The 25,454-nt window shown below is 42.6% G+C and overlaps 3 protein-coding genes across 3 annotated transcripts in view; 1 reads left to right on the top strand and 2 right to left on the bottom strand.

Moving 5' to 3' along the window:
* Window positions 1–15,104, bottom strand: part of LOC147999041 (disks large homolog 5-like) — a 31,383-nt gene extending 16,279 nt beyond the window's left edge. The window contains exon 1 of the mRNA XM_087595729.1: window positions 14,777–15,104. The gene's annotated coding sequence lies outside the window, so the exon portion shown is untranslated. The remainder of the gene's footprint in view (window positions 1–14,776) is intronic.
* Window positions 1–25,454, bottom strand: part of LOC147999039 (disks large homolog 5-like) — a 144,176-nt gene that overhangs the window by 102,386 nt on the left and 16,336 nt on the right. The window lies entirely within an intron of this gene.
* The window catches only part of LOC147999038 (uncharacterized), a 65,540-nt gene continuing 51,193 nt past the window's right edge, over window positions 11,108–25,454 (top strand). Inside the window, exon 1 of the mRNA XM_087596043.1 lies at window positions 11,108–11,424. Coding sequence (XP_087452169.1) covers window positions 11,195–11,424 — 230 coding nt within the window. The 5' untranslated portion in view covers window positions 11,108–11,194. The remainder of the gene's footprint in view (window positions 11,425–25,454) is intronic.

The following is a 25,454-nucleotide window of genomic DNA, read 5'->3' as shown; positions in this document are numbered from 1 at the left end:
AATACAAGCAGAAGTAGGCCAATCCACCACAAGGAATTCTTTTGCTTTGTTTTGTTTTAATTTTTCTTTTACCTATTACTTTATTTTATTTTTGGCTATTTTTTAATCATTTGTTTTTTTATTTATGTATATTTCAAATGTTGTCCCACTTTCCACACTCCCCTCATCATATCTTACATCCCATTTCTGCTCAGCTTTGCCTATGTGACAGTGCTCCCCCACCCACACATATCCATTCCCACCTCACACCTCTAGGACCTCATTTTGGTGGGCAACAGGCCTCAGGGTAGTCAATGGCCTCCCACCCCATGATGCCACTTAAGTCAGTCCTCTTCTACACAGTTACCTAGAACCATAGACCCATCCTTGCATATACTTTGGCTGGCAGTTTGGTCCCTAGGAGCTGTGGGACTGGTGACAGAGGATCTGGTTAGATATTAAAGACAAATGGTTGCTGCTTTCTCCTCTTTTTCTGGTTATAGGTGAAATCATGTTTGTTTGCTTCCCTTTTTTTAAATTATTGAGTTGATTAATTTCTTGGTTTTTCTTGTGTATAGTTTAGCTCATTTTCTTGGGGTTTTCCTCATATTATCCTCTGTTGTGCTCTCTTAAAGAAAAATATTGTTTAAATTTGGTTTTGTTGTGAAATATCTTGGTTTCTCTATTTATGGTGATTGAGAATTATGCTGGGTATAGGAGTCTGGGTCTGCATTACATCTGCCCAAATTTTTCTGGCTTTTGGAGTCTCTGTTGAGAAGTCTGGTGTAATTCAGATAGGTCTGAATTTATTTATTACTGGTTATTTATACCCTACCCCTTTTAAAGTTCTTTCTTTGATCTGTGTATTTAGTTTTTTAATTATTATGTGAATGGCAGAGTTTTTTCTGGTACAGTTCATTTAGCCTTCTGTAGGCCTCTTGTACAGTTATGGCATTTTCTTCCTTACCTTATGGAAGTTTTCTGCTATAATTTATTGAAGATGTTTACTGGACCTATGAACTGGAAATCTTAATTCTGTTCTATATCTATTATCCTTAGATTTGGACTTTTAATTGTGTCCTGAAATTCATGGATGTTTTGGATTCAATAAACCATACATGTTTATCTGAGATGGGTGTTTTGTGTTTTGTGGGGTGACCTCCTTGATGCCAACTCTTCCATTTAGTAGCAGGTTGGATAATGAGACATGGTCAGGAATGGTGACTTCTTGACATAAACTATATGAAAATAGGTAGGTTAATTTATGTGTGTTAAGTATCAGTAGTCTCCTGGGTGGTTTTGGTTCCCAGTTGGCCATGTGCAACAGTTTCAAAAGCCCAGGATTGATGTTCCTTGGGTTTCCTATGATGATGCACTCAGATATGACAAATATCAACAGAATCCTCGTCAAAGAACTTAATTTATATAATAGACCGAAAATTACTAATTATGTTACAAAATATTTGATCACACTGTGATCTCCAAGAATGTATTATTTACTGATAAACTATTGTGTGGTATAGCATCGCCATGGCACAGACATATAACACGAGGGTTGGTTGTTTGATGTAAACATGGACTTTACTTTGGTAAGGCTAACCTACCACACACCTTTATTGCAAAGTTAAAACTGCACTTAGGTTCAGAGATGGTCAAGGAAGGACTTGAAAGGAAATGAAGATAACTAAACCAATGGAAAGTCTTTGAGTTGAAGGATTTTTAGAAAGTGTGCAGAGGGAAGAAGAATGCTCTTCTGGGAGGTCAGTGAATTAGGAAGGACAGTTGGGAGTTGACTTCTGTATCTGGCTCCTGAAACTTCATTGGTAAAAATTAATGTCTGGAATTTTGTGTTGTAAAACAACACATTGGCTCTGCAGCTTTTGGCAAGGGCCATGGACAGAGAGATCACACCAGCTGGGGACAATCTGAAAAGAAGTCAGGTTTTCTTAAGTCACCTGAGAAGTCCTCAAGGAGAGAGGAATGAATGGGTAGCACCATAATAGAAGGCTTTAGGATCTCGGATAGTGCTACTCTAGATGCCTTGGAAATAGAAGCAGAAAATGTAAAGCTAAATGACTTCACAGGAATTAGCTCATTTCTGATTATGATTTTTTCATATTGGTATTTTATATTTATTCTTTTTTTTTAAATTTAAATCAAGAGCCTTAGGTTGTAAGGTGAGGCGGTCTTAGAATCAGAAAATGCTTAGAACACTTGTATGGCGCCCCGCAACTAACACTATCTGGCTAGAAATTCTACTTTTAACTTCATCACCATCGAGAGCTTCCATTTAACCAGCAGGGTCCATGCCAGGCAGACACTGAGCAGGTTGTATGTTCTGTTAATCTCCACAAAAACACAATTCAGCAGAAACACGTCCATTTTACAGGTGAAGAAACCACAGCTCAAAGCAAATGGTTATCAGGGTCCCCTCAGTCTCACTGTCTGTCACTTAGACCCACATCCTTCTCTGTAAAGGGAAGCCATGGGCCTGATGTGGCTGTGCAAGCTGACTCTGCTGAGATGATCAATGCTATTCTTGACCCTGGGAGAATTTAAGACAAGGTGACCCACAGACTCCTGGGGTAGATTCTGCCTCTGGTTCCTAAGGTAGGACACAGTATCCCTTGCCATAGGTCTCTACTCACATGAGGAGTCTGCTCCCATGTGTCAGCTTCTATGGCAGTGGTTCTCAACAGTCCTACTGCTGCAACCCTTTAATACAGCTCTTCATACTGTGATGATCCCCTCCATAAAATCATTCCATTGCTACTTCATAACTAATATTGCTACTCTTATATGTCATAGCATGCTAAGTATCTGATATGCAAGGTATCTGACATACACTCTCCTAGAAGGGGTCACGACACACAGGTTGAGCAACATTACTCAATAAACTTTTTCTTTTTCTTTTATAAAGAGAGGCCTTCATCTCAGAAGGACCTGGACCAGATGCCCTGTAGTAGTGACAAGTTTTAGCAGGCCCAAGGCTGCTTGCCTTAATGACACAGACATTCCTGGCTAAAGGCACAATCTGAAATCACTGTCCCCAGGATATTTCTTACCTCACCCCCCCCCATTACAATATCTGTCTCCTTGGACATATCTGTCCAGGAAGCCAGTCCCTGTAGTCTCTGATACAGACAGAATGCTAAAGGCAAGAATGCTTTCCCTCTGTTGGCCTACCGTCACTTCTACAGAAGTAAGTTCAAATCCCCGAGTGTAAATGTGTGTCTTTAACATAATGTGTGAAACTTGTAATCTCATCTGTTTGCATTGGCAAAAACCTACTCTCACTTCAGATTAACAGCTGACCAACAATTATTTTCAGGAGACCACAGAGGCTGGCCAGGCCTGCAGAGTCAGATCCCCTCCCTTCCTGGGATGATCCCACCCAGGTTGGACTTCAGCTTCACTTATCAGCTGATATCAGAAAAATGTTATCTTAAGATTCTGCAGTCCACGGTCTGGACAAAAGTTGTTAAATGACTAGTATGGGAGTTTTCTCCAGCTTAAAATCATTCTGGTCTCTTCTCTCCCCTGGACTGCCCTCTGTTCTCTCAGGTCTGTTGGTCCTGGAAAGACCTGGGTTCACCTCAAGGCCTGGGTTGTGGAGGAGGACTTTTTGTTGTGGAAATGAGCATGGATCAAGGATGTAGTCCTACTCTGACTGGGCAATTAAGCTGCAGAAAATCTTCTCCAATGACAGAACTAGGTCATGTGGGAGCCAACACTGTTTAAAAGGGAGAGCTGGTTGCTTTCTCCTGGAAGAAGCACTTGGGGGTTGACTGTCACTTCTGAACCTTCTGTTCTAAGTCACTTCTCAGAAGGGGCACTTTGCTCTGACTTCTCCATGGGACTCACACAGCACTGGGGCTGGAGGATCCTATGGTGTTGCAGCTCTGAGCTGGGTGGGGTAGCTCACACTATCTTGAAGAAGCCTGTTTTCACAGCTGATCTGGATCTGAGGAACAGGTGCTTTTAAAGAAGCATGTGAAAGTATCTCCTGCAGGGGAGCTCACAATGCAGGGAAAGTCACACAGAACAGGGAAAAGTGGCTTCCCAACTTCCACTGGGCAAGAACCAGGGAGGGTATTGGATGGATGATCAGAGAGTTTGAGAAAGGCCTGCATCTCCCTGAATGTCCTCCCTCAATCATAAGTCCCCCTACTGCCCCAGGGGCACACCTGAGGCTCAGCAAAGACTGCCACCTACTGGGGTCCCTCAAACTAAGCAGTGAGGGTAGAACTGTGCAAAACACATCTGGGGATGGGGAGACATAAGTGTCAGCTGGGCCTGTCCTCACTGCCTTTAGACTCTAATGGCAGGGCCGGTGCAGGGAATGGCTACTCCAGATCTCAAATGTCTTGGGCTGAAGAAGTAGGAGATGTCAGGGTCAGGGGCCGGGGCCGGGGCCAGGGCTGGGGACAGGTCAGGGTCAGGGTCAGGGTCAGGGTCAGGCAGAGTCAGGCAGAAAAAATTCAAGTCCCTGCCAGCAGACTGATAGGCTATGGGCATGAAGAAGTGCTGTGGTAGAGAGTGCCCTTGTTCTCTCTGGTTCGGCAAGTAACCAAGGTGGGATGGGAAAAGTTGGGGAACTCACAGACCCTTGTCCTCCAGCCTCAACTGCCAGTGCTTGGCTAGCAAGAAGCCAAAGAGACTCCAGGGATCCCCTGATTTCCGGATATCATTTTCCTCACGGTGTCCAGGTTGAAGGCTGTGCTCAGCAATGCCACAAGGCCACTGGACAAGTAGAGCAAGCACAACTGGACTAAGAGCACCCTGGGCTCACACTGGGACCCAGGTCAAATGGCCACAGAGGGGCACCAGGCAGCCTGGCTCCAGCCCCTAGCCCATGTGCTCCCAGACCACAGCAGTTCTGCTAGTCCCTCCTGCCATGAGCGACACCACCTGGCAGGCTTGCACTCTCTGTCAGGAGCTTTCCCACAAACACAGCTAGCAGCCACTTAATGACCCTCTTTATTCTTGTTAACCATAATGGCTAGTTATGAAGTCTCACTGGGAAAGTGTATTGATAAGATGAAAGCCTTAGGAGAAAACTAGAAAGACATAAAAATAAGTAAGATGCTGGAGGATGATCCTGACCCACACTGAGCAGTGGGAACACCAGAGCCCTGTAGGGATGCCTGACAACCTAACACATTGAGCACGCACAGCTCAGTAAGTTCCCTGTGAACACACATCTCCTGAGATCTCTCTATTTAATTGTATGTGATCCTGTCCACCTAACACAGCACCTCATGTGGAATAACAAAAGCCACCTGCAGGAGCTGTGGTGATGACTCACAGGGTAGAGCATCGGCTGTTCTCTCAGAGGAACCACGTGGTCCCTAACAATAATATACAACGGGGAATGGGATTCCTTCCTTTGGACTATGAGGGAAATTCACCCAGGACAGGCCACAGACAGACTGTAGAAAAAAAGACCCATTGACATAAATGATAAAACTAAGTCTAATCTACATCAATAAAAACACAGCATACTTCTGGTCAAGGACAAGAGCATCTGTCAAAACCTGTTTCCCAGCATGACATTGAAGGTCATAATCTCTGGGGTAAATATCGATGCTGTATTGCAAGAAAAGCTGAAGCACATGGTTCTCCATTAGGATGACTTCTGTATTCAATTGTGAATGTTGTCAATTTTCTGCAGCAATTTTTCTGTATATTACTCAATATGTGGTGCATAGGGTCAATAATTGCTGGGGACAACATAGATGACAGGGACTCCCAGCAGCAGGCCAGGATGGAGACATCTCAGTAGCCCACAGCAGCTCTTTGTAAAGACTGGTTGTTCCCATTTCTCCTACCCTTAGCCCTGGACAATGGCTGTATAGATTTCATTTCTGTGTGGCTGCCTTTCAGATGACCTTGGTGTGCACAATTATTCTATTATATCTGACTTTCCTACTTCCTTCTCCTTCTGCTCTGGTGAATTCTGTGAAACTAGATGTTGCTTGATGTTATGATTCTTAAACAATTGGAAATTGAGACATAGGAGCACAGCACAGCACAGCCCCGATGGCCCAGGTGCATGCTATGTGTTCTTGTTTTGGAAACAATGTAATAACTGCACAATAGATTCCAGATTAATGCTTGACTTGCAAAGAAACTTTAAAGTAATTATCAGAAAATGAATTAGAGCCAGCATTAGGACCCTAAGAAAGGAAAAAGTTATTGCATTAGGAATTAAGTTTTATATAACATTTGAGAGTGGTTCCTGGATAAGAAAGTATAGAATATATAAAATTATATACTAGTCAGAATACGGGGACTCATACAAGAGTCTTTGTGTGCAAGGAAGAGAAAGCTAGCGGAACCACTGAGTTAAGGGTTAACTTGATACTTTCTGGTCACTGCCTGGCATCTTTGCTTATGTCATTTATCATTAGAGCTTCCCAGGAAAATGCAAGTAGCTGACCTCAGAGCTTTGAGCTCTGAAGTATAATAAGTTAAAAGTTAAAGTTTAAATAATAATAAGTTTACAATTATTATTATTTTGGCCACAGGCCTGGGAATAGGGGAAGCTTGAAACTTTGGCCAACAATTGTAATTCTTATTTCTTTGTGGGATGTGGTTATTCTTTTGAATTTGATTTGGCAATGATTATACAATGTCTTTTTTCTACCTACTTTTGGATTATTAATAAAAGACTGAAGCAAGAGAAAGGCTGGAGAGGATGAGAAGAGAGAATGTGAGGAGTGTATGAAGATTGTGTGTGTGAGTGAAAGGAGAGTGCATGTGGTGTGTGTGAAATATGTGTGAGGTGTGTATGAAGAGTGTGTGTGAGAATGAAAGGGTAATAAAACAAAGGTGTACATGAGTGTGGGAGTTCGAGAAAAGAAAACCACAATAGAAAAAGCAGAGTGCACAAGAGAATGCAGTCTGTGCAGCCCCAAGCTGAGAGAGAGAGAGAAAGAGAGAGAGAGAGAGAGAGAGAGAGAGAGAGAGAGAGAGTTCAAGCCTTGAAATTGCCTGTCAGTTTGTACCCACAGAGTAGTCTGTATATTTATTAAGCACCTTCCAGATATCCCTGCCTTCAGTTGAGAACCCGGATCCTGTGTCAAGGCTAGACCCCGGCAGTAAGTTGCACACAACTCGTGGGACTCAGAATTGGAAGAATTGTGTAAGCCCCAAACCCCTTTCCTGATGTTTTCGATCTGGAAAGGACCATATGTGAGAGCCACGGTCCCCTCGGCCAAAGAGGAGTGCTGAGAAAGAATAGGTATGAAGTGATAGTGTGATAGTTTTATAGTTTTATTATGGGCAAACTGAATCCAGTGAGGGATCTATGTATGAAAAGATTCTTCATAAGGTATTGCTTAAAAAGAGAATTCACTTTGAAAAACAGTAGCTCTCTGATTGTCTTCTCTTCATTTGTTCTGTGAGCTTTTGGTTACCTGATAAAGGGACCTTGGATGAGGCAGCATGGGAAAGCATAGGAAAGGATATAAAAACCTGGATTCTGGAACATAAGGATGAGAAAGACGAAGGACAGGTTCCAGAGAAAGCGCTTATGTTCTGGTTTGTGGTGAAACAGGCACTTTCCCAGGCTGAGATAACAGACCTGCCCAGCTCATCAGCAGGGTCTGTTTGTAGTACAAACAGTGCTGTGAAGGAAGGAGTGCCTCTACTGTCCAAACAAACCGATAAGAAACAAACTGCTAAGTCATCAAAACCACCGCCTTCACAGTGTATTGTAGATTTACTAGAGACTTCCTCAGACCCTGAGGAGGACGAGGAGGGAGAGCATTTAGATCCTGGAGATGAATCTGAGAGAGGATGAGGCAGCTAAATATCGTAATCCTGACTGGGCCCTCTTACGCCTAAGAAAAGGAGTAAGAAAAGAAGCCCCCCTCAGTCCCGTATTCTGCAAGCAGTGTAGAAGGCCAGGGAACAAGGAGAACATTTGATGCTATTTCTAACAGTAAGCATGGAGATCCAGAAATGGGAACTCATCTCCTTTAAACTTGTTAAGGAATGAAAAGAAAATACTTCTAAATATGGCCCTACTTCACCTTATGTCCTCTCCCTTGTGGAAAATCTGGTAGGCATTTATTTGGCTCACTCCTGCAGACTGATTTATCCTGGCCAGGTCCTGTCTCACAGAGGGACAATTTCTCTTATTTAAAGCTAATTATGAGGATGAGGTTAGACTTCTTTTAGGTGGAAAAGTATCTCTGGGGTAATTGACTTAACTGGGGATAAGACAGTCTGGGCCACTGATCAAAGTGTCTAGGTGGATCTGTGGTCCCTTTGTCAAGAAAAGATCCAGGCAGCTACTCACCTTGTACAAGAACAACTGGATAACGGTCATATTTAACCCTCCACCAGGCCTTGGAATACACCTATCTTTGTGATTAAGAAAAAATCTGGCAAATGGAGATTGTTACAAGATGTAAGGAAGGGGAATGCAGCCATGGAGGCTAAGGGGCTCTGCAACCAGGACTGCCCTCTCCCACAGAGATTCCCGAAGGATGCTCTGCGTGTGTTATAGATTGCAAGATGTTTCTTTACTATCCCTTTGCATCCAGATGACAGGAAGCCTTTGCCTTTAGTTTACCCTCAACAAATTTACAAAGGCCTTACCAGAGGTTTCAATGGAAAGTGCTCCCACAGGGAATGAAAAATAGTCCCACTTTGTGTCAAACATTTGTGGATATGGCTTTGTCTCCCACTCGTCAACAGTTTCCTGAGTTGTTGATTTTTCATTCTATGGATGATATTTTGATTGCTCATTCTTCCCTGACTTTGCTGAATCAAGCTTTGGATAACCTTATACAAAGTGTGCGTAAGTATGGGTTAATAGTGGCTCCTGAAAATTTTCAAAAGGATCCCCCATACAATTATTTGGGGAGAATTCTTTATTCTGATCCTATTTCACATGCAGTCTTAAGATTTAGGATGGATAAGTTGAAAACCTTAAATGATTTCCAAAAACTGCTAGGAGAAATCAACTGGATTAGACCTTATGTAAAATTTTCCATTGGCCAATTAAAGCCACTTTTTGATATTTTAAAGAGAGATCATTGTCCCAAATCTCTCTGAGTGTTAACTCAAGAGGGACAAAAGGCTCTGCAGGTGTTTGAGGAGGCCATCCAGGCACAACTCACTGTCAGAATTGATTTATATGAGGCCTGTGAATGTGTTATCCTGCATACTTCCCTAACACCCACCGGGGTTATCTGGCAAGAACAAGGACCTTTAGAATGGATCCATTTGCCTGCTCCCTCCCCACGTTTTGATTCCTTATTATGATTTAGTAGCTCAGCTCATTATGGAGGGTAGAGAAGGATTAGGGGATATTGGGTAAAGATTTCGAATTGATTAGAATACCCTGCACCAACACTCAGGTTGAGTGGTTGCTAAATTTTTCTGGTTCCTTTGCATTAGCTTTTGTCTCCTTTAAGGGGCAAGTGTTATATCATCTTCCAAAAAATCCTCTGTTACATTTTCTGAATTGACAACAAGTTATATTTCCTTCTGCCTTCTCTATGGAGCCTTTAGATCAAGGAAAAATATTCTTTACCAATGGTTCTTCAAATGGAAAAGCCATTCGTTATTGTTTCTGAAACTGACACCAGGACCTCCTTTACCTCAGCTCAAAAGACAGAGTTATATGCAGTTATTGAAGTTTTTTCTCATTATTCCTCGATTCATTTTAACCTCTATCCTGACTCTCAAAATGTGATAGACTCTTCCCTGTTATTGAGATAGCTGTGATCAACACAGACAAAACAACAATTAATACCTTATTACAAAAATTATAACAATTGGTGCGTCAACGCTTGATTCCTTATTTTGTGGGACATACTCGGGCTCACAATAGTCTTCCTGGACCTTTAGTCACAGGAAACTCATATGAAAATTTATTGAGTCAGGGTTTGCTTTTAGACGATGTTAGTAGAGCAATCGCCACCCGTGGTATTCACCACCAAAATGCTCAGGCACTGAGATATCAATTTTCTTTGACTAGAGAGGCAGCTCGTCAGATTGTAAAACATTGTTCTGCTTGCCTACAACACTTCCAGCTTCTCTGCCTGGAGTTAACCCTCAAGGACTCAAGCCTGGAATCCTACGGCAGATGGATGTAATTCATGTTTCATGTTTTGGAAATTTTTCCTTTGTTCAAGTGACTGTTGATACCTTTCTGGAGTTATTTTGGCCACAGCCAGGACGGGAGAAGCATTCAAGGATGTACAGCAGCATTTGTTTGCTTCTTTTGCATTTCTTGCCATCCTGCTGCATCTGAAAACTGATAATGGTCCTGCTTATCAATCTAAAGCCTTTGCAAACTTTTGTATTAAATTTGTTATTAGACACACTACAGGCATTCCATATGATCCTCAAGGGCAGGCAATTATTGAGAGATCTAACCAAATATTAAAGACACTAATGGCTAAGGTACAGGGAGGAGAATTAAAATATGTCACCCCACTCACTTATTATCATGCTCTTTTTGTAAGTAATTATTTGAATAACCAGATGTACATCTCTCCTGAGAGACACAGCCAGAATACAGCAAATACACAGGCGAATGCCAGCAGCAAACCACTGACCTGAGAATGGGACCCCGTTTGAAGGAATCAGAGAAAGGACCGAAAGAGCTGGAGGGGCTTGAGACCCCATATGAAGAGCTTCCAGGGACTAAGCCACTACCCAAAGACTATACATGGACTGACCCTGGGCTCCAACCGCATAGGTAGCAATGAATAGCCTAGTAAGAGCACCAGTGGAAGGGAAGCCCTTGGTCCTGTCAAGGTTGGAGCGCCAGTGAACTGGATTCCTCAGGGGAGGGCGGTAATGGGGGGAGGGTGGGGAGGGGAACACCCATATAGAAGGGTAGGGGCAGGGGTTAGGGGAATGTTGGCCTGGAAATGAGAATGGGAATAACCTTTGAAATGTAAATAAGAAATACCCAATTTAATTTAGATGGAAGAAAAAGGAAAAAAAGATTCTCAAGGTAGATCTGCAACAGCACCATTGCGATCCTAGGGAACATCACCTTCCCTTAGATTTGCAGAAAGCTGTTTCATCTACGTGGAAGGGACCAGATGTTCTTCTCTCCTCCGCAAGGGGGCATGCATGTGTCTTTCCACAGGATGCGGAGTCACCAGTCTGGATTCCGGACCGCCTCATCACATCATACAATCCCAGGGCAGAAAAGCAGAAAGTCTCCCCTCAACAACGAAAGATGAGAGCGGAGCGTGCCTCATTCCTGATGACGCCAGACAGCTCTGAGCAGCGCCTCACTTCTGCTTTCACCAGGCTTCAGCTGCATGGTGGCTCATCTACCACGCTGTTGCCAACTTGGGATCAGCTTCAAGAATTGGTCTCTGCTGCAAGAGATAGCGTGCTTCCTCTCCGCCTCCCAGTTACTCCCTCCAATCTTCTCCTGCTATGCTTTCACTTCTCTTCACCCAGGTAATTATTTATCTCTATGCTGCTGCCCAAGACTCCTACTGGGCTTATTTACCTGATCCTCCCTTGTTTCATGTGGCCCCTTGGGAATTTGGCCTTGTCAAGGTGAGGAGAAAGTAGTTCTTATTTCAAAGAACGAACTTTGACTTGCTACAACTATTCTGGAATCGCTGACTCCCTTCCCACATGCTTTACTGTTAAAAATGACATTAAAGGGTGTTTCTCTTTAGAGGAGAGAGAGTTAATTTCAGAGTCTCCAACTCCTCGAAAATATGCTTGTAGTGACGATTCCACCAGTCAGCGAGACATTCAGTTTCTAAAATTATGTTTACCTTTTAAAGGAGGCTTTCATTATTCTCCTCCATCTTCTTCAGGTCCTTTGCCTTCCCTTTTGTTTGCTTGTCAGAATGGCAAGGAGCTGATCTCTGTTTGGGAGAATATTGCTATTAATGGCTACCCTAAATGGTGGTCTTGTGGTTTTCTCTCCAAAGCTGCGTACTTTACTCCCTTTAGCCCTACAGCTCAAACTTTTAAACGTTTAGATTGGTCTGTTAGTAGTCCAGAACATGATTATCTATGCAATTGAAACAGTATAGGTTTACCAAAGGAGATGCTTCCTTACCGACCTCCCCTGCTAATGCCTGGTTTGCCCCTGGATGGGCTTCCCCTACCTTTCCCCCAATTTTTAATTCCCACTTGCTTCCTGTTCAGCCTGATCTACAGCGTCTTTTGGCTGCTCCTCATAAAGTAACCCTTATTAGACCTCGTTCTGAGGTTAAGAGAGTTTCTGCTTCCGTTTTAGCCTGTGTGGCTGCTCCTTTCTCCTTTCTTTCCTCTGAAGAGCATGGTGGTTTTTCCCTTGTCAGGATGGTCATGGTGTTTATCATGTTACTTGCATAAATTGTCAATTATCTAATTGTCTTACTGTTACAAGGAAAAATGTTTTTGTCATAGTATGACAACCTCCTTATGTACTTTTGCCTGTCTATGTTAATGGGACATGGTTTTTTGATCCTGGCATAGAGGCCATTCATCATGCCTCCTCTGTACTTCGTAGAGGTAGGCGTTTTGTGGTTGCCTTAATTCTGGGTCTTACTGCTCTGATTGGTGTAATGTCTCCTTTTGCCTTATCTACTACTTCTTTGGTTAGAGAGGTCCACACTGCTCATCTAAGTTATCTAAGAATGTTAGTATTGCTTTACTGATTCAAGGAAAGATACATGGAGGGTTTGAAGACAGGGCGAATGCTCTAGAAGAGGCAGTTCTTTATATGGGACAAGAAATTCAAAATATTAAGGTTAGATTATTAGTACAGTCATTCTTTGTTTAGAAGGAGTGTGTTACTCCCCTGCCTTATAATGAGCCAGTCCCGCATGCCCATAGCTTATACACTGTCTGCTGGAGTGCGGAACACCCTGCCCTGCCCTGCCCTGCCCTGCCCTGCCCTGCCCTGCCCTGCCCTGCCCTGCCCCGCCCCGCCCTGCCCTGCCCAAAGAGCAAGGGTTAGCCCTGCTCCTGCCAGTCCCTCGAGCCCATAGCTTATACACTGTCTGCTGGAGTGCGGCTTTGCTCTGCCCTGCCCTGCCGTGGTTTGCATTGCCCTGTGGGCTCTCACTTCTTTGGCCAAAGACTTTTGAGATCTGGGCTCACCAAGCCCTGCACTAGGCAACACCTAGAAGCCAGAGCCAAATGAACAGATGCCACGCTTGGCCCTGGGGACTGGTGTCTCCCCCTCCCCTGAAGTGTTTTCCCCAGTTCACCACTCCAGGTTTACTTTGCAGGGACCCCCGTAGGTGGCAGGCTTGGCTGATCCTCACCTGTGAGCCTGGGATAGTGGTGGGATGTAGGGTTGCTGGAAGACTTTCAGGGAGATTCAGGCCTTTCATAAACTCCTCAACCATCCTGTGCCCTCCCTGGTTTGCTCGCCCCGTGGAAGTTGGGAAGCCACTTTTCCCTGTCCTGTGTGACTTTCCTTGCATAGTGAGCTCTCCTGCAGGAGATACTTTCACATGCTTCTTTAAAAGCACCTGTTCCTCAGATCTAGATCAGCTGTGAAAACAGGCTTCTTCAAGTCAGGGTGAGAGCTACCCCTCCCAGCTCAGAGCTGCAACACCATAGGAGCCTCCAGCCCCAGTGCTGGATGGGTCCCATGGAGGAGTTAGAGCAAAGTGCCCCTTCTGCGAAGTGACTCAGAACAGAAGGCTCAGAAGTGACAGTCAACCCCCAAGTGCTTCTTCCAGGAGAAAGCAACCAGCTCTCCCTTTTAAACAGTTGTTGCCTCACATATGACCCAGCTGTATGACTGGAGAAGATTTCCTGGAGTTTAGTTGCCCAGAGTGTAAGCATTTCATGATTCTAAGACAGCCTCAAATTAAAACCGAAGACTCTTATTTTAAAACTTTTAAAAAATGAATGAAGTATAAAATAGCAATATGAAATAATCATAATCAGAATTGAGCTAATTCCTGTGAAGTCATTTAGTTTTTCATTTTCTGCTTCTATTTTCAAGGCATCTAGAGTAGCACTATCTGAGATCCTAAGGCCTTCTATTATGGTGCTACCCATTCATTCCTCTCTCCTTGAGGACTTCTCAGGTGACTTAAGAAAACCTGATTTCTTTTCAGATTGTCCCCAGCTGGTGTGATCTCTCTGTCGATGGCCCTTGCCAAAAGCTGCAAAGGCAATGTATTGTTTTACAACACAAAATTCCAGACATTAATTTACCAATAAAGTCTCAGGAGTCAGATGCTGTATTTAAGTAAAGCTCCCAACTGTCCTTCCTAATTCACTGTTCCCCCAGAAGAAGAGCATTGTAGCTCTCTCTGCACACTTTCTTAAAAATCCTACAACTGAAAGACTTTCCATTGCCCTACTTATCTTCATTTCCTATCAAGTTGTGCCTTGATCTGCTCTAGACCTAAGTGCCCTTTAGCTTTGCAGTAAAGGTGTGAGGTAGGTGAGCTAAACAGTAATAAAGTCCATGTTCACAGAAAACAAAGAGCTCTTGCATTAAATGTCTGTGCCCTGGCGATGCTATACCACACAATAGTTTTTCGTTAAATAATACATTCATGAAGATCACAGTGTGATCAAAAATTTTGCTAGTTAGAAGAAATCAGAGAAGGTCTAAAAACATAAGGTTATTGCCTGGAGCACAATTCTCCCCCTTTTCCTACTGTCAGATATACACTGTATTTAAAGAAGCAATGATAGTGAAGTACATTGCTGCCCTGTCTAAACTCAGAAAAGGTGGACCCTCCATGACTCCTGATGGTGTTTTTATATCAATGTAACATAACAAATGCACTGTAAAAGTAAAGACCAGAAGTTCACAGTATAATAGCATTTGCCTTACCATATCCTCCCAGTGGGGATGGAGAATCTAATGTTCTGAAATCTTGACTTTAAGGAATTGTGATATTCGTGGAAATTCAATTCCTTTTCAGATGCTCCAGTTGTTGTGGCCCATTGCTAGAATGGTCAGCGTAAGCCTCCAGCCCCCCTGACAGGAAGCTCAATATATACTGCTCAGAGCTTACTCGACATTCCCCAAAAGTGCTGTCTTTGTACTTTGAGACGAAAGGCCAAACTCCTTCACTCTAGTCTCTCCATAATCGACGTTCCCCCTCCCAAAACGCTTGCGAAGACGGGAAAACATGTCTTAGCTTGTAACCGCCAGACTCAGACTGAGAGAAACTAGGGCCCTGGTTGTCACTACAACACTGGTGACATCACAGAGGATGCCAAGAACTCTCTAGGAGACAATAGAATGTCCAAGAAGGGACAGCTGATGTCATGGGGAGCAGACTTTGTCTCCCTGCTAATGTTCTCCCTGTACTGAGCATAAGCAGAGGTGCCCTTTCCAGGAGACTTTCCTGGGGCAGAGTCACTGAGCATCTCATGCTTCCAAAGCCAAATTTTCCTCAAGGCTTGATTATAAAAAACCTTAGTAATCCCTATGCATCTAAATGAATTTTTCCTTCCATATCTTGCACAAAAATGTCTCATCATAACTCAAATTGTCCTCATTCACCAATGTTAGCCATTAAAACTTCCTGAGATTTCACACCAGCTTGAATATGCAGTCAAAAGTTCTCCTGTCTCATTATGTACAGGTGCTTTATATCACATCAAGAAATAGTCTGCATGGTAGGGTACAACATGCGTGTGTGTTAGGGGAACACTCATGAAGTCATGTGCTTAGCAATCGACAATTGCCAGAAAATTCCTTAGGAGAAAGAGTTGTCGTCTTTAAGGTGCTAGGAAAAGTGTGGAGACCAGTTGGCAGAGGAAACTGCAATATTGGAGACACCAGTGAAGGGAACCTCATGCTAATCAGAACTGACTGCCATATAACACTTCCTACAATCTTCATATGAGAAGCTTGAGATTTTTGACTGACTTTTTCTTTTTCTTTCTTATGTTTTGCTATATAAGTTGAGAAAAAGAGATAGGGCTCATGCTGCTTGTGGGGTTCTTGTCTCTGCACCAATGTCGCCAAAGGAGCACTGCTCACAGGCCTGAGTAAGATATACCATGAGCTTATATCAGAAAAATAAAATAGTCAAGAGATATAGGGGGTGCACATAAACGTCTAAAATGAGGCTATAAACATGATTAAGTGGATAGAGCAAGGTCCCTGCACCTGTACACTGGGAAATGGCCACCCCACCAAACACGAAAGCATCTAACATAGTAAAAAATGAATACTTTATAGAATGCACACACTAACACTGATTGATCTCCTCCTTAGTTCAAATTTTGGGGGCAAATTCATGGCCCTAACTATCTTTCTCTCAACTTATATAGCAAAAAATAATTAAGAAAGAGAAAAGAAAAAGTCAAAACAAAAAGCTCAAGCTTCTCATATGAGGACTGCAGGAAGTGTTATATGGGAGTCAGTTCTGATTAGGCCATTTTAGATAGAACAGTGCATAGTGACCCTTAATGTGCTGGGCCCTATATAAAGCTTTTTGCAATATTGGAATTTTAACAAACCTCATCCAGAACGGACGGAAGAGGCACCATGAGATCACCATGTGATCACCATGTCCTTACTCTGTATCAGGTTATTTTTCTGCATCCTTGATTGTCAGGCATATAACAGCAACAATCTGAAATAGCTGGTAGACACTGAGAATCGTGGCTGAAACTATAGTTGTGGGTTACACACCTCAACTGTCAAAGGCCAATGCTGTACTCACAGTCCTTGGAGGCCACTCTTGTAAGCCTATGTATTGAAAAGTGGAAGGAGGTTTATCTGAGCTTAAAGTGCATCTGGCCAGCTAGGTAGAGGGCAACTTGTGATACTTGAGACCCATCTAAAACCAGCACAGAAACCCACACTTCTTTCCAAGCATCATCTACGAATTCTCGATTATTTACCATTCTCTCCCTACCAGTTTTTCAGTTTTGAATGGTAGAAAAAAACTGGAACTGATCTTTCTATTCTAAGGACATTGATCTCTATTTCCTTAGGTCCACATTAAGAGTGCATACAAATGGATATCACCATCTGAACATCTTAGTATTATCTACTCTGTATATGTAGCATAATACTGTGCCTATGACTGTCTCAAGATTCCTTGAGTGTTGTTGCCCCATCAAGAAGTGTGAAGAACTGAGGCCAATCCTCAGGGATCCTCTGGAGGGATTAGAAGAAAGCCATCAGAGATACTCCACTTCTTTGTCCTTAGATTAAATCAAGTTGACTCAATGTGAACCTGGTGGGCTATTTAACCATGCATCTTTCTCCCAATCCCTCTTTTCTGAGTTCAGTCCATGGCAGAATTCGTTCCCCACCATCCTAGATATTTCTTGGTATATTTCCACTAGAGCCAGGTTTCTTTTTTTTTTTAATTGGAATTAGTTGTAGTCAATCAACTGCTGCCGCATGTAAGAAATGATTAGTATCTATTGTAACTTACCACACTGTATTTGTGTATACAAGTACGTTATTGGCAATCCACCATTATTGAGGAATTGGAAACCAGCGCTTTGGCCTTGCCTTTCTGTGCCTAGTCCTGGCTCACAGGCAGCAGGGGGCAGACCTTGAGTTCCTCTTCAGGGACAGAGTGATGTTGAATGGGCACTGAGCAGGCAGAGAAACACAGCTGAGGCAGCTCCTTTCAGTTGTCAAACACATCATCTCCTTCCCATCTTAAGGGCTACTGCTGAGGTCTTGCCCCCATACCTACCTTAATAGCAGCGAATTTGTTACACAGCAGCCAGCTCTTTCCTATTGTGCTGTAATACGCCTCCACCTCATGGATGCCAAGAAAAACACTAACAAAGAACAAAAAATTCTGACGTTGAACTGTGTGGTGCTGGTCACATACCCTGTTATGTTCTGTATGTTATGAGGTTTGTTAAATCTTAACAAGTTCCCCAAGTGTATTCTTCACATAGGACCCAATAGATTCAAGGAAAATAGGAACAATTATGTGTAAAATGGCCTGAGTCAGGGCCCATAAACCGAAGCATTTCCAACACTTGTGCATGAGCCCATGTGGATTTTGCAATGAGCTGGGCCTAGCAATATCCAGGAGACAGTTGTGAGCTGTTGTTCTGGTTGAACTGTATTGGTGTGTGCATTCAATGAACTACACCTATTTAAATGAATTCAGTGTTGGTGTGGTTTGAATCCAGACCCCTTGACACCAAATCTTCCCTTTGGCAGCATTTAGGAGAAGAAGCTAAGGTCAGGAGAGGTGACACCTTGCCATAAGTTATGTGACAAGAGGGATGGTGAAATGATCCCTTGTGATAAGAATCAAGGTTTCCTCTGTGGCACTTAGGTCTATACTGGCCCTGTGCAACAGCTTCAAGAACCCATTTCTGATTTTCCTTGGGATTCCCGTGATGATGCACTCAGTCAGGATTGGAAACAACCAAAATGGTAGTCAAAGTGCTTGATTTAAAAAATGTAGGGAACACAGCAAACTCATGTTTCAGGATATTTGATTACATTGTAAGCCCCAAGATTTGTTATTTACTTAAAAAAATGTACGTCTGGTGGTGTAGGTCAGCACTAACACAGACATTTACCTCTAGAGCTTGGTGGTTTTTATTGATAGAGAAATTGCATAGAATCGCCATAGGGACCTGTGTCTTAGGTCTGTTTCCCTAGTATATCCTCTATATCTATCATGATGGTGATCATGTTTCTTGCTAAATGTATGTGTGTTTACTGGGGAATTGAGTTTAGTGACGTGCAAATATTATTTAAACCTATGTATTAAATGTTGTCATTTTGTTAATTTTTGTCGTTTTTATTGGATTCTTTTGATTGACTGTTGTAGTTTTATTAAATCATTTCCTGTTTTCTCTAATAGTTTATGCTTCCCTTCAAGCTAAAGTATTCCTTTTAGGATCCTCTACAGAGCTGTCTTACTGGTTATACATATTGTGTTAAATTTATTTTTAGTGTGCATTAGTCAGCACAGTAGCTGGGCAGCTGCCTGCCCTCCATGGTATCAGATCTACTTTCCAAACAATAACGCTCAACTCTTACTGACTGTGTAGCATCTTGGCTGCTCTTTGTTCCCCTTGGACAGCCCTCAGGACCAGGCTCTCCTCTCCCTTAACCATGGCTGCTGTCCTCTTCCTCTCTCTTCCCCATCACACACGTTCTTCCTTTATTCTCTGGCAGCTTCTTCTTCCTTCTTCCCTCCTCATGATCCTCTCTAGCAAAGCCCTCAAAGCTCACCTCCCCCATCTCTCTGCTGTGCAGCTGTTGGCTGTTGGCTTCTTTATGATCACAGTTAACTAGGAGCAGGGTCAGCGTTTGGGGGTTAACCAGTCTTGAGTTCTACAAATTAGCATTAAATAAAAGCAGAATTAGACTAATACACTACAGGGATTTCTTTAGTTTTGTTTTGGTGTAAGTTTTCTTTTATCTTTTCACTTTCTACTTTATTTTAGGCTATTTTTTTATTAATTGGTTATTTTATTTATTTATATTTCAAATGTTTTCCTGCTTTCCAGACTGCCCTCATCAAATCTTAAATCCCATTTCTGCTCAGCTTTGCCCATATCACAGTGCTCCCCCACCCACACATATCCATTCCCACCTCACAACTCCAGGATCTCCTTTTGGTGGGGCAACAGGCCTCTGTGTAGTCAATGGCCTCTCCCCACATGGATGCCTCTTAAGTCAGTCCTCTTCTACACAGTTACCTAGAACCATAGACCCATCCTTGTATACACTTTTGCTGGCAGTTTTGTCCCTAGGAACTGGGGGATTGGTGACAGAGGGTCTGGTTAGATATTAAAGACCAATGGTTGCTGCTGTCTCTTCTTTTTCTGGTTGTAGGTGAAATTATGTTTGGGTGCTTCTCTTCTTATTTTTGAAATTATTGTGAGGTGATTAATTTCTTGTTTTTTCTTGGGTATAGTTTAGCTCATTGTCTTGGATTTTTCCTCCTATTATTCTCGGTTATGCTTTCTTAGTTTAAATTTGTATTTGTCATAAAATATCTTGGTTTCTCCATTCATGGTGATTGCGAATTATGCTGGGTATAAGAACCTGGGTCTGCATTACATCTGTCCAGGATTTTTTGGCTCTTTCAGTCTCTGTTGAGCAGTCTGGTGTAATTCAGATAGGTCTGAATTCATTTCTTAGTAGACATTTATACCTTACCCTGTATAATATTCTTTCTTTTATCTGTGTATTTAGTGTTTTAATTATTATGTGAATGGAGCAAATTTTTCTGGTTAAATTAATTTGCGTTCTGTAGGCTTCCTGTACCTTTATGGCCTTTAATTTCTTTACCTTATGGAAGTTTTCTGCTATGATATGTTGAAGATGTTTACTGGACCTATGAACTAGAAATCTCAATTCTCTTCTATGTCTCTTATCCTTGTGTTTGGACTTTTAATTGTGTCCTGAAATCCACGGATGTTTGGATTCTATAAACCATACATGTCTATCTGAGATGAGCTTTATTTTGTGCTTTGTGGGTGACCTCCTTTACCCCAACTCTTCCATTTAGGAGCACGTTGGATAATGAGACATGGTCAGCAATGGTGAATTCTTGCCATAATCTATATGAAAATAGGGAGATGACTTTATGTGTGTCAAGTATCAGTAGTCTCCTGGGTGGTTTTGGTCCCCGGTTGGCTGTATGCAACAGTTTCAAAAGCCCAGGATTGATGTTCTTTGGGATTCCCATGGTGATGCACACAGACATGACAGAAAAAGACCAGAATACACAGGATAGTACTTGACTTATGTAATAGAGAGAACATTACTAAGTTATGTTACAAAATATTTGATCGTACTGTGAACTCCATGAATGTATTATTTAATGAAAAAGTATTGTGTGGTATAGCATCGACAGGGCACAGACATTTAATGCAAGAGCTCTTTGTTTACTGTGAACATGGACTTTATTACTGTTCAGCTCACCTACCTCACACCTTTACTGCAAAGCTAAAGGGCACTTAGGTCTAGAGCAGAACAAGGCACAACTTGATAGGAAATTAAGATAACTAGGGCAATGGAAAGTCTTTGAGTTGAAGGATTTTTAAGAAAGCGTGCAGAGGGAGCTACAATGCTCTTCTTCTGGGGGAACAGTGAATTAGGAAGGACAGTTGGGAGCTTTACTTGAATTCAGCATCTGATTCCTGAGACTTCATTGGTAAAATTGATGTCTGGAAATTTTGTGTTGTAAAACAACACATTGGCTCTGCAGCTTTTGGCAAGGCCCATGGACAGAGAGATCACACCAGCTCGGGACAATCTGTAAGGAAATCAGGTTTTCTTAAGTCACCTGAGAAGTCCTCAAGGAGAGAGGAATGAATGAGTAGTACCATAATAGAAGACTTTAGGATCTTGTACTGTGCTACTCTAGATGCCTTGAAAATAGAAGCAGAAAATGTAAAGCTAAATGACTTCCAGGAATTAGCTCAATTCTGATTATGATTATTTCATATTGGCAATTTATACTTGATTATTTTTTTAAATTTAAAACAAGAGCCTTTGGTTTTAACCTGAAGTGGTCTTAGCATCACAAAATGCTTACAACTCTTGTATGGGGTCCGGCATCTAACACTATGGGGCTCGAGATTCTACTTTTAAATGCATCACCATCGAGAGCTTCCATTTAACCAGCAGGTGTCCATGCCAGGCAGACACTGAGCAGGTTGTATGTTCTGTTAATCTCCACAACAACCCAATTCAGCAGAAACACGTCCATTTTACAGGTGAAGAAACCACAGCTCAAAGCAAATGATTGTCAGGGTCCCCTCAGTCTCACTGTCTGTCACTCAGACCCACATCCTTCTCTGTACAGGGAAGCCATGGGCCTGATGTGGCTGTGCAAGCTGACTCTGCTGAGATGATCAATGCTATTCTTGACCCTGGAAGAATTTAAGACAAGGTGACCCACAGACTCCTGGGGTAGATTCTGCCTCTGGGTTCTAGGGTGTGACACGGTATCCCTTGCTGTGGGTCTCTACTCATCTGAGGAGAATGTTCCCATGTGTCGGCTTCTATGGCAGTGGTTCAAATCCCTCCTAATGATGTAACCCTTTAATACAGCTCTTCATGCTGTGGTGACCCCCACCATAAAATTATTCCATTACTACTTCATAACTAATATTGCTACTCTTATAAGTTATAATGTGTAAGGTATCTTATATACAATCTTTTTGAGTGGTTGCAACCCACAGGTTGAGAGACATTGCTTTATATACTTTATTTTTTTTTTTTTTGAGAAGCCTTCATCTAAGGAGGACCTGATGCAGGTGTGAGAGCAGAGACACCCTGACGCAGTGACAAGTTTAGGAGGCCCAAGTCTGCTTGCCTTAATGGCAACAGAGATTCCTGTCTGAAGGCACAATCTGAAATCACCGTCCCCAGGGCATTTCTTACCTCAGTTTTCCCTCATTAAAATGTGTGTCTGCTTGCCCATGTCTGTCCAGGAAGCCAGTCCCTGTCGTCTCTAATACAGACAGAATGGTAAAGGTGAAAATGTTTTCCCTCTGTTGGCTCCCAGTCACTTCTATAGAAGTGAGTTCAAATCCCCTGTGGGTAAATGTGTGTCTCACATAATGTGTGAGACTTGAAATCTCATCCGTTTGAGTTGACAAAAACCAACTCTCACTTCAGATTCACAGCTGACCAACACTTAATTTCAGGAGAATGAAGAAGCTGGCCAGGCCTGCAGAGTCAGATCCCATCCCTGCCTGGCACAATCCCACCCACAGCAGACTTCAGCTTCACCAGCAGCTGTTATCAGAAAATCTGACCTTAAGATTCTGAAGTTGACATATGCACAAACCCTAACGTTGTTAGATGGTAGATATGGGGCTTTTCTCTAGTTTAAAATCATTCAGGCCTCTTTTCTCCCCTGGGATGCACTCTGTTCTCTCAGGTCTGTTGGTCCTGGAAGGACCTCCGTTCAACTGAAGGCCTGGGAGGGAGGGGGAGAACCTTTTGTTGTAGGAATAAGCATGAATCAAGAATGTAGCCCCACTGTGACTGGGCAACTAAGCTCCAGAAAATCTTTCCCAGTGACAGAACTGGTTTATGTGGGAGCCTACACTATTTAAAAGGGAGAGCTGGTTACTTTCTCCTGAAAGGAGCACTTGGGGGTTGACTGTCACTTCTGAACCTTCTGTTCTAAGTCACTTCTCAGAAGGGGCACTTTGCTCTGACTTCTCCATGGGACCCACACAGCACTGGGGCTGGATGATACTATGGTGTTGCAGCTTTGAGCTGGGAGGGGTAACTCTCACACTATCTTGAAGAAGCCTGTTCTCACAGCTGAGCTAGATCTGAGGAACAGGTGCTTTTAAAGAAGCATGTGAAAGCATCTCCTGCAGGAGAGCTCACTATGCAGGGAAAGTCACACAGGACAGGGAGAAGTGGCTTCCCAACTTCCCCAGGGCACTCAAACCAGGGAGGATTGTTGAATTTGTTCATTGTCTATTGTTATATCCCCCTTTTCATTTCTAATTTTGTCAATTTAGGTATTGTCTCTCTGGTGTGTAGTTTGTTTGAGGAAGAGGTTGTCTCTCTGGTGGATCTTCTCAACAAAAAAATAAATAAATAAATAAATAAATAAATAAATAAATAAATAAATAAATAAATAAATAAAATAAAAGTAAAAGGAACCAAAAAAAAAAAAAGTAAGCAAGCAAACAAACAAAAAAACCAACACAGAGCTCGTGGTTCCCTTGACTCTTTGTATTTTTCTTCTTGTTTGTAATCGATTGATTTGATTTGAGCATTGAATTTATTTCCTGCCATCAAATCCTACCACACACTCTATAAGATGAGGCTTTGCCTCACCTTGGTAAGAGCAGCATGTAATAAATGAAGCTTCTGCTGCTCTCTCTAGTGGGGATGACATCACAGTCTCACTGCAAACCATGCACAGCGCAGTTTAGGCTGTATTAAAGTAGCCACCATTTCAGTGCTCCCTGCAAGGTGCCATGAGACAGTAGTAACATGAGTCTGCATGCACCTGGACAGTTTTCCCTACGGACTACACACACACACACACACACATACAAACACACACACACACACACACACACACACACACTCTTTACTGACATGGTGCACATTCTTGGCATGCTTCACTCCTTCTCTAAAAGGGGAACAAGAATACCCTTGGCAGGGAAGAGAGAGGCCAAGATTAAAACAGAGACAGAAGGAACACCCATTCAGAGCCTGCCCCACATGTGGCCCATACATATACAGCCACCCAATTAGACAAGATGGATGAAGCAAAGAAGTGCAGGCCGACAGGAGCCGGATGTAGATCTCTCCTGAGAGACACAGCCAGAATACAGCAAATACAGAGGCGAATGCCAGCAGCAAACCACTGAACTGAGAACAGGACCCCCGTTGAAGGAATCAGAGAAAGAACTCGAAGAGCTTGAAGGAGCTCGAGACCCCTTATGAACAACAATGCCAAGCAACCTGAGCTTCCAGGGACTAAGCCACTACCTAAAGACTATACATGGACTGACCCTGGACTCTGACCTCATAGGTAGCAATGAATATCCTAGTAAGAGCACCAGTGGAAGGGGAAGCCCTGGGTCCTGCTAAGACTGAACCCCCAGTGAACTAGATTGTTGGGGGGAGGGCAGCAATGGGGGGAGGGTGGGGAGAGGAACACCGATAAGAGGGGGGAGGGGGATGTTTGCCCGGAAACCGGGAAAGGGAATAACACTCGAAATGTATATAAGAAAAACTCAAGTTAATAAAAAAAATATTGCATGAAAAATTTGTTTTATGAGGCAATAAATAAAAATTAAAAAAAATTTTTCTGAGATGGTAAAAAAAAAAAAATGTAGGGAACACTGCAAACTCATGTTTCAGGATATTTGATTGCATTGTAAGCCCCAAGATTTTGTTATTTACTTAAAAGAAAATATACGTCTGGTGGTGTAGGTCAGCACTAACACAGACATTTAACTCTAGAGCTTGCTGGTTTTTATTGATAGAGAAACTGCATAGAATTGCTATAGGGACCTGTGTCTTAGGTCTGTTTCCCTAGTATATCCTCTACATCTCTCATGATGGTGATCCTGTTTCTGGCTAAATAATGTCTGTTTACTGGAGAATTGAGTTTAGTGACGTGCAAATATTATTTAAACCTATGTATTAAATGTTGTCATTTTGTTAATTTTTGTGGTTTTTATTGGCTTCTTTTGATTGACTGTTGTAGTTTTATTAAATTATTTCCTGTTTCCTCTGGTATTTTATCCTTCCCTTCAAGCTAAAGTAATCCTTTTAGGATCCTCTAAGGAGCTTTTTCCTGGTTATACATATTTTGTTAAATATATTTTTAGTGTGCATTAGTCAGCACAGTAGCTGGGCAGCTGCCTGCCCTCCATGGTATCAGATCTACTTTCCAAACAATAATGCTCAACTCTTACTGACTGTGTAGCATCTTGGCTGCTCTTTGTTCCCCTTGGACAGCCCTCAGGACCAGGCTCTCCTCTCCCTTAACCATGGCTGCTGTCCTCTTCCTCTCTCCTCTCCATCACACACGTTCTTCCTTTATTCTCTGGCA

The sequence above is a fragment of the Rattus norvegicus genome, chromosome 19, assembly GCF_021556685.1.
Source record: "Rattus norvegicus strain SHRSP/BbbUtx chromosome 19, alternate assembly SHRSP_T2T, whole genome shotgun sequence".
Taxonomy (NCBI): domain Eukaryota; kingdom Metazoa; phylum Chordata; class Mammalia; order Rodentia; family Muridae; genus Rattus; species Rattus norvegicus.
Note: the sequence above shows the minus strand (reverse complement) of the source record. Positions and strands in the feature narration are given on the sequence as shown.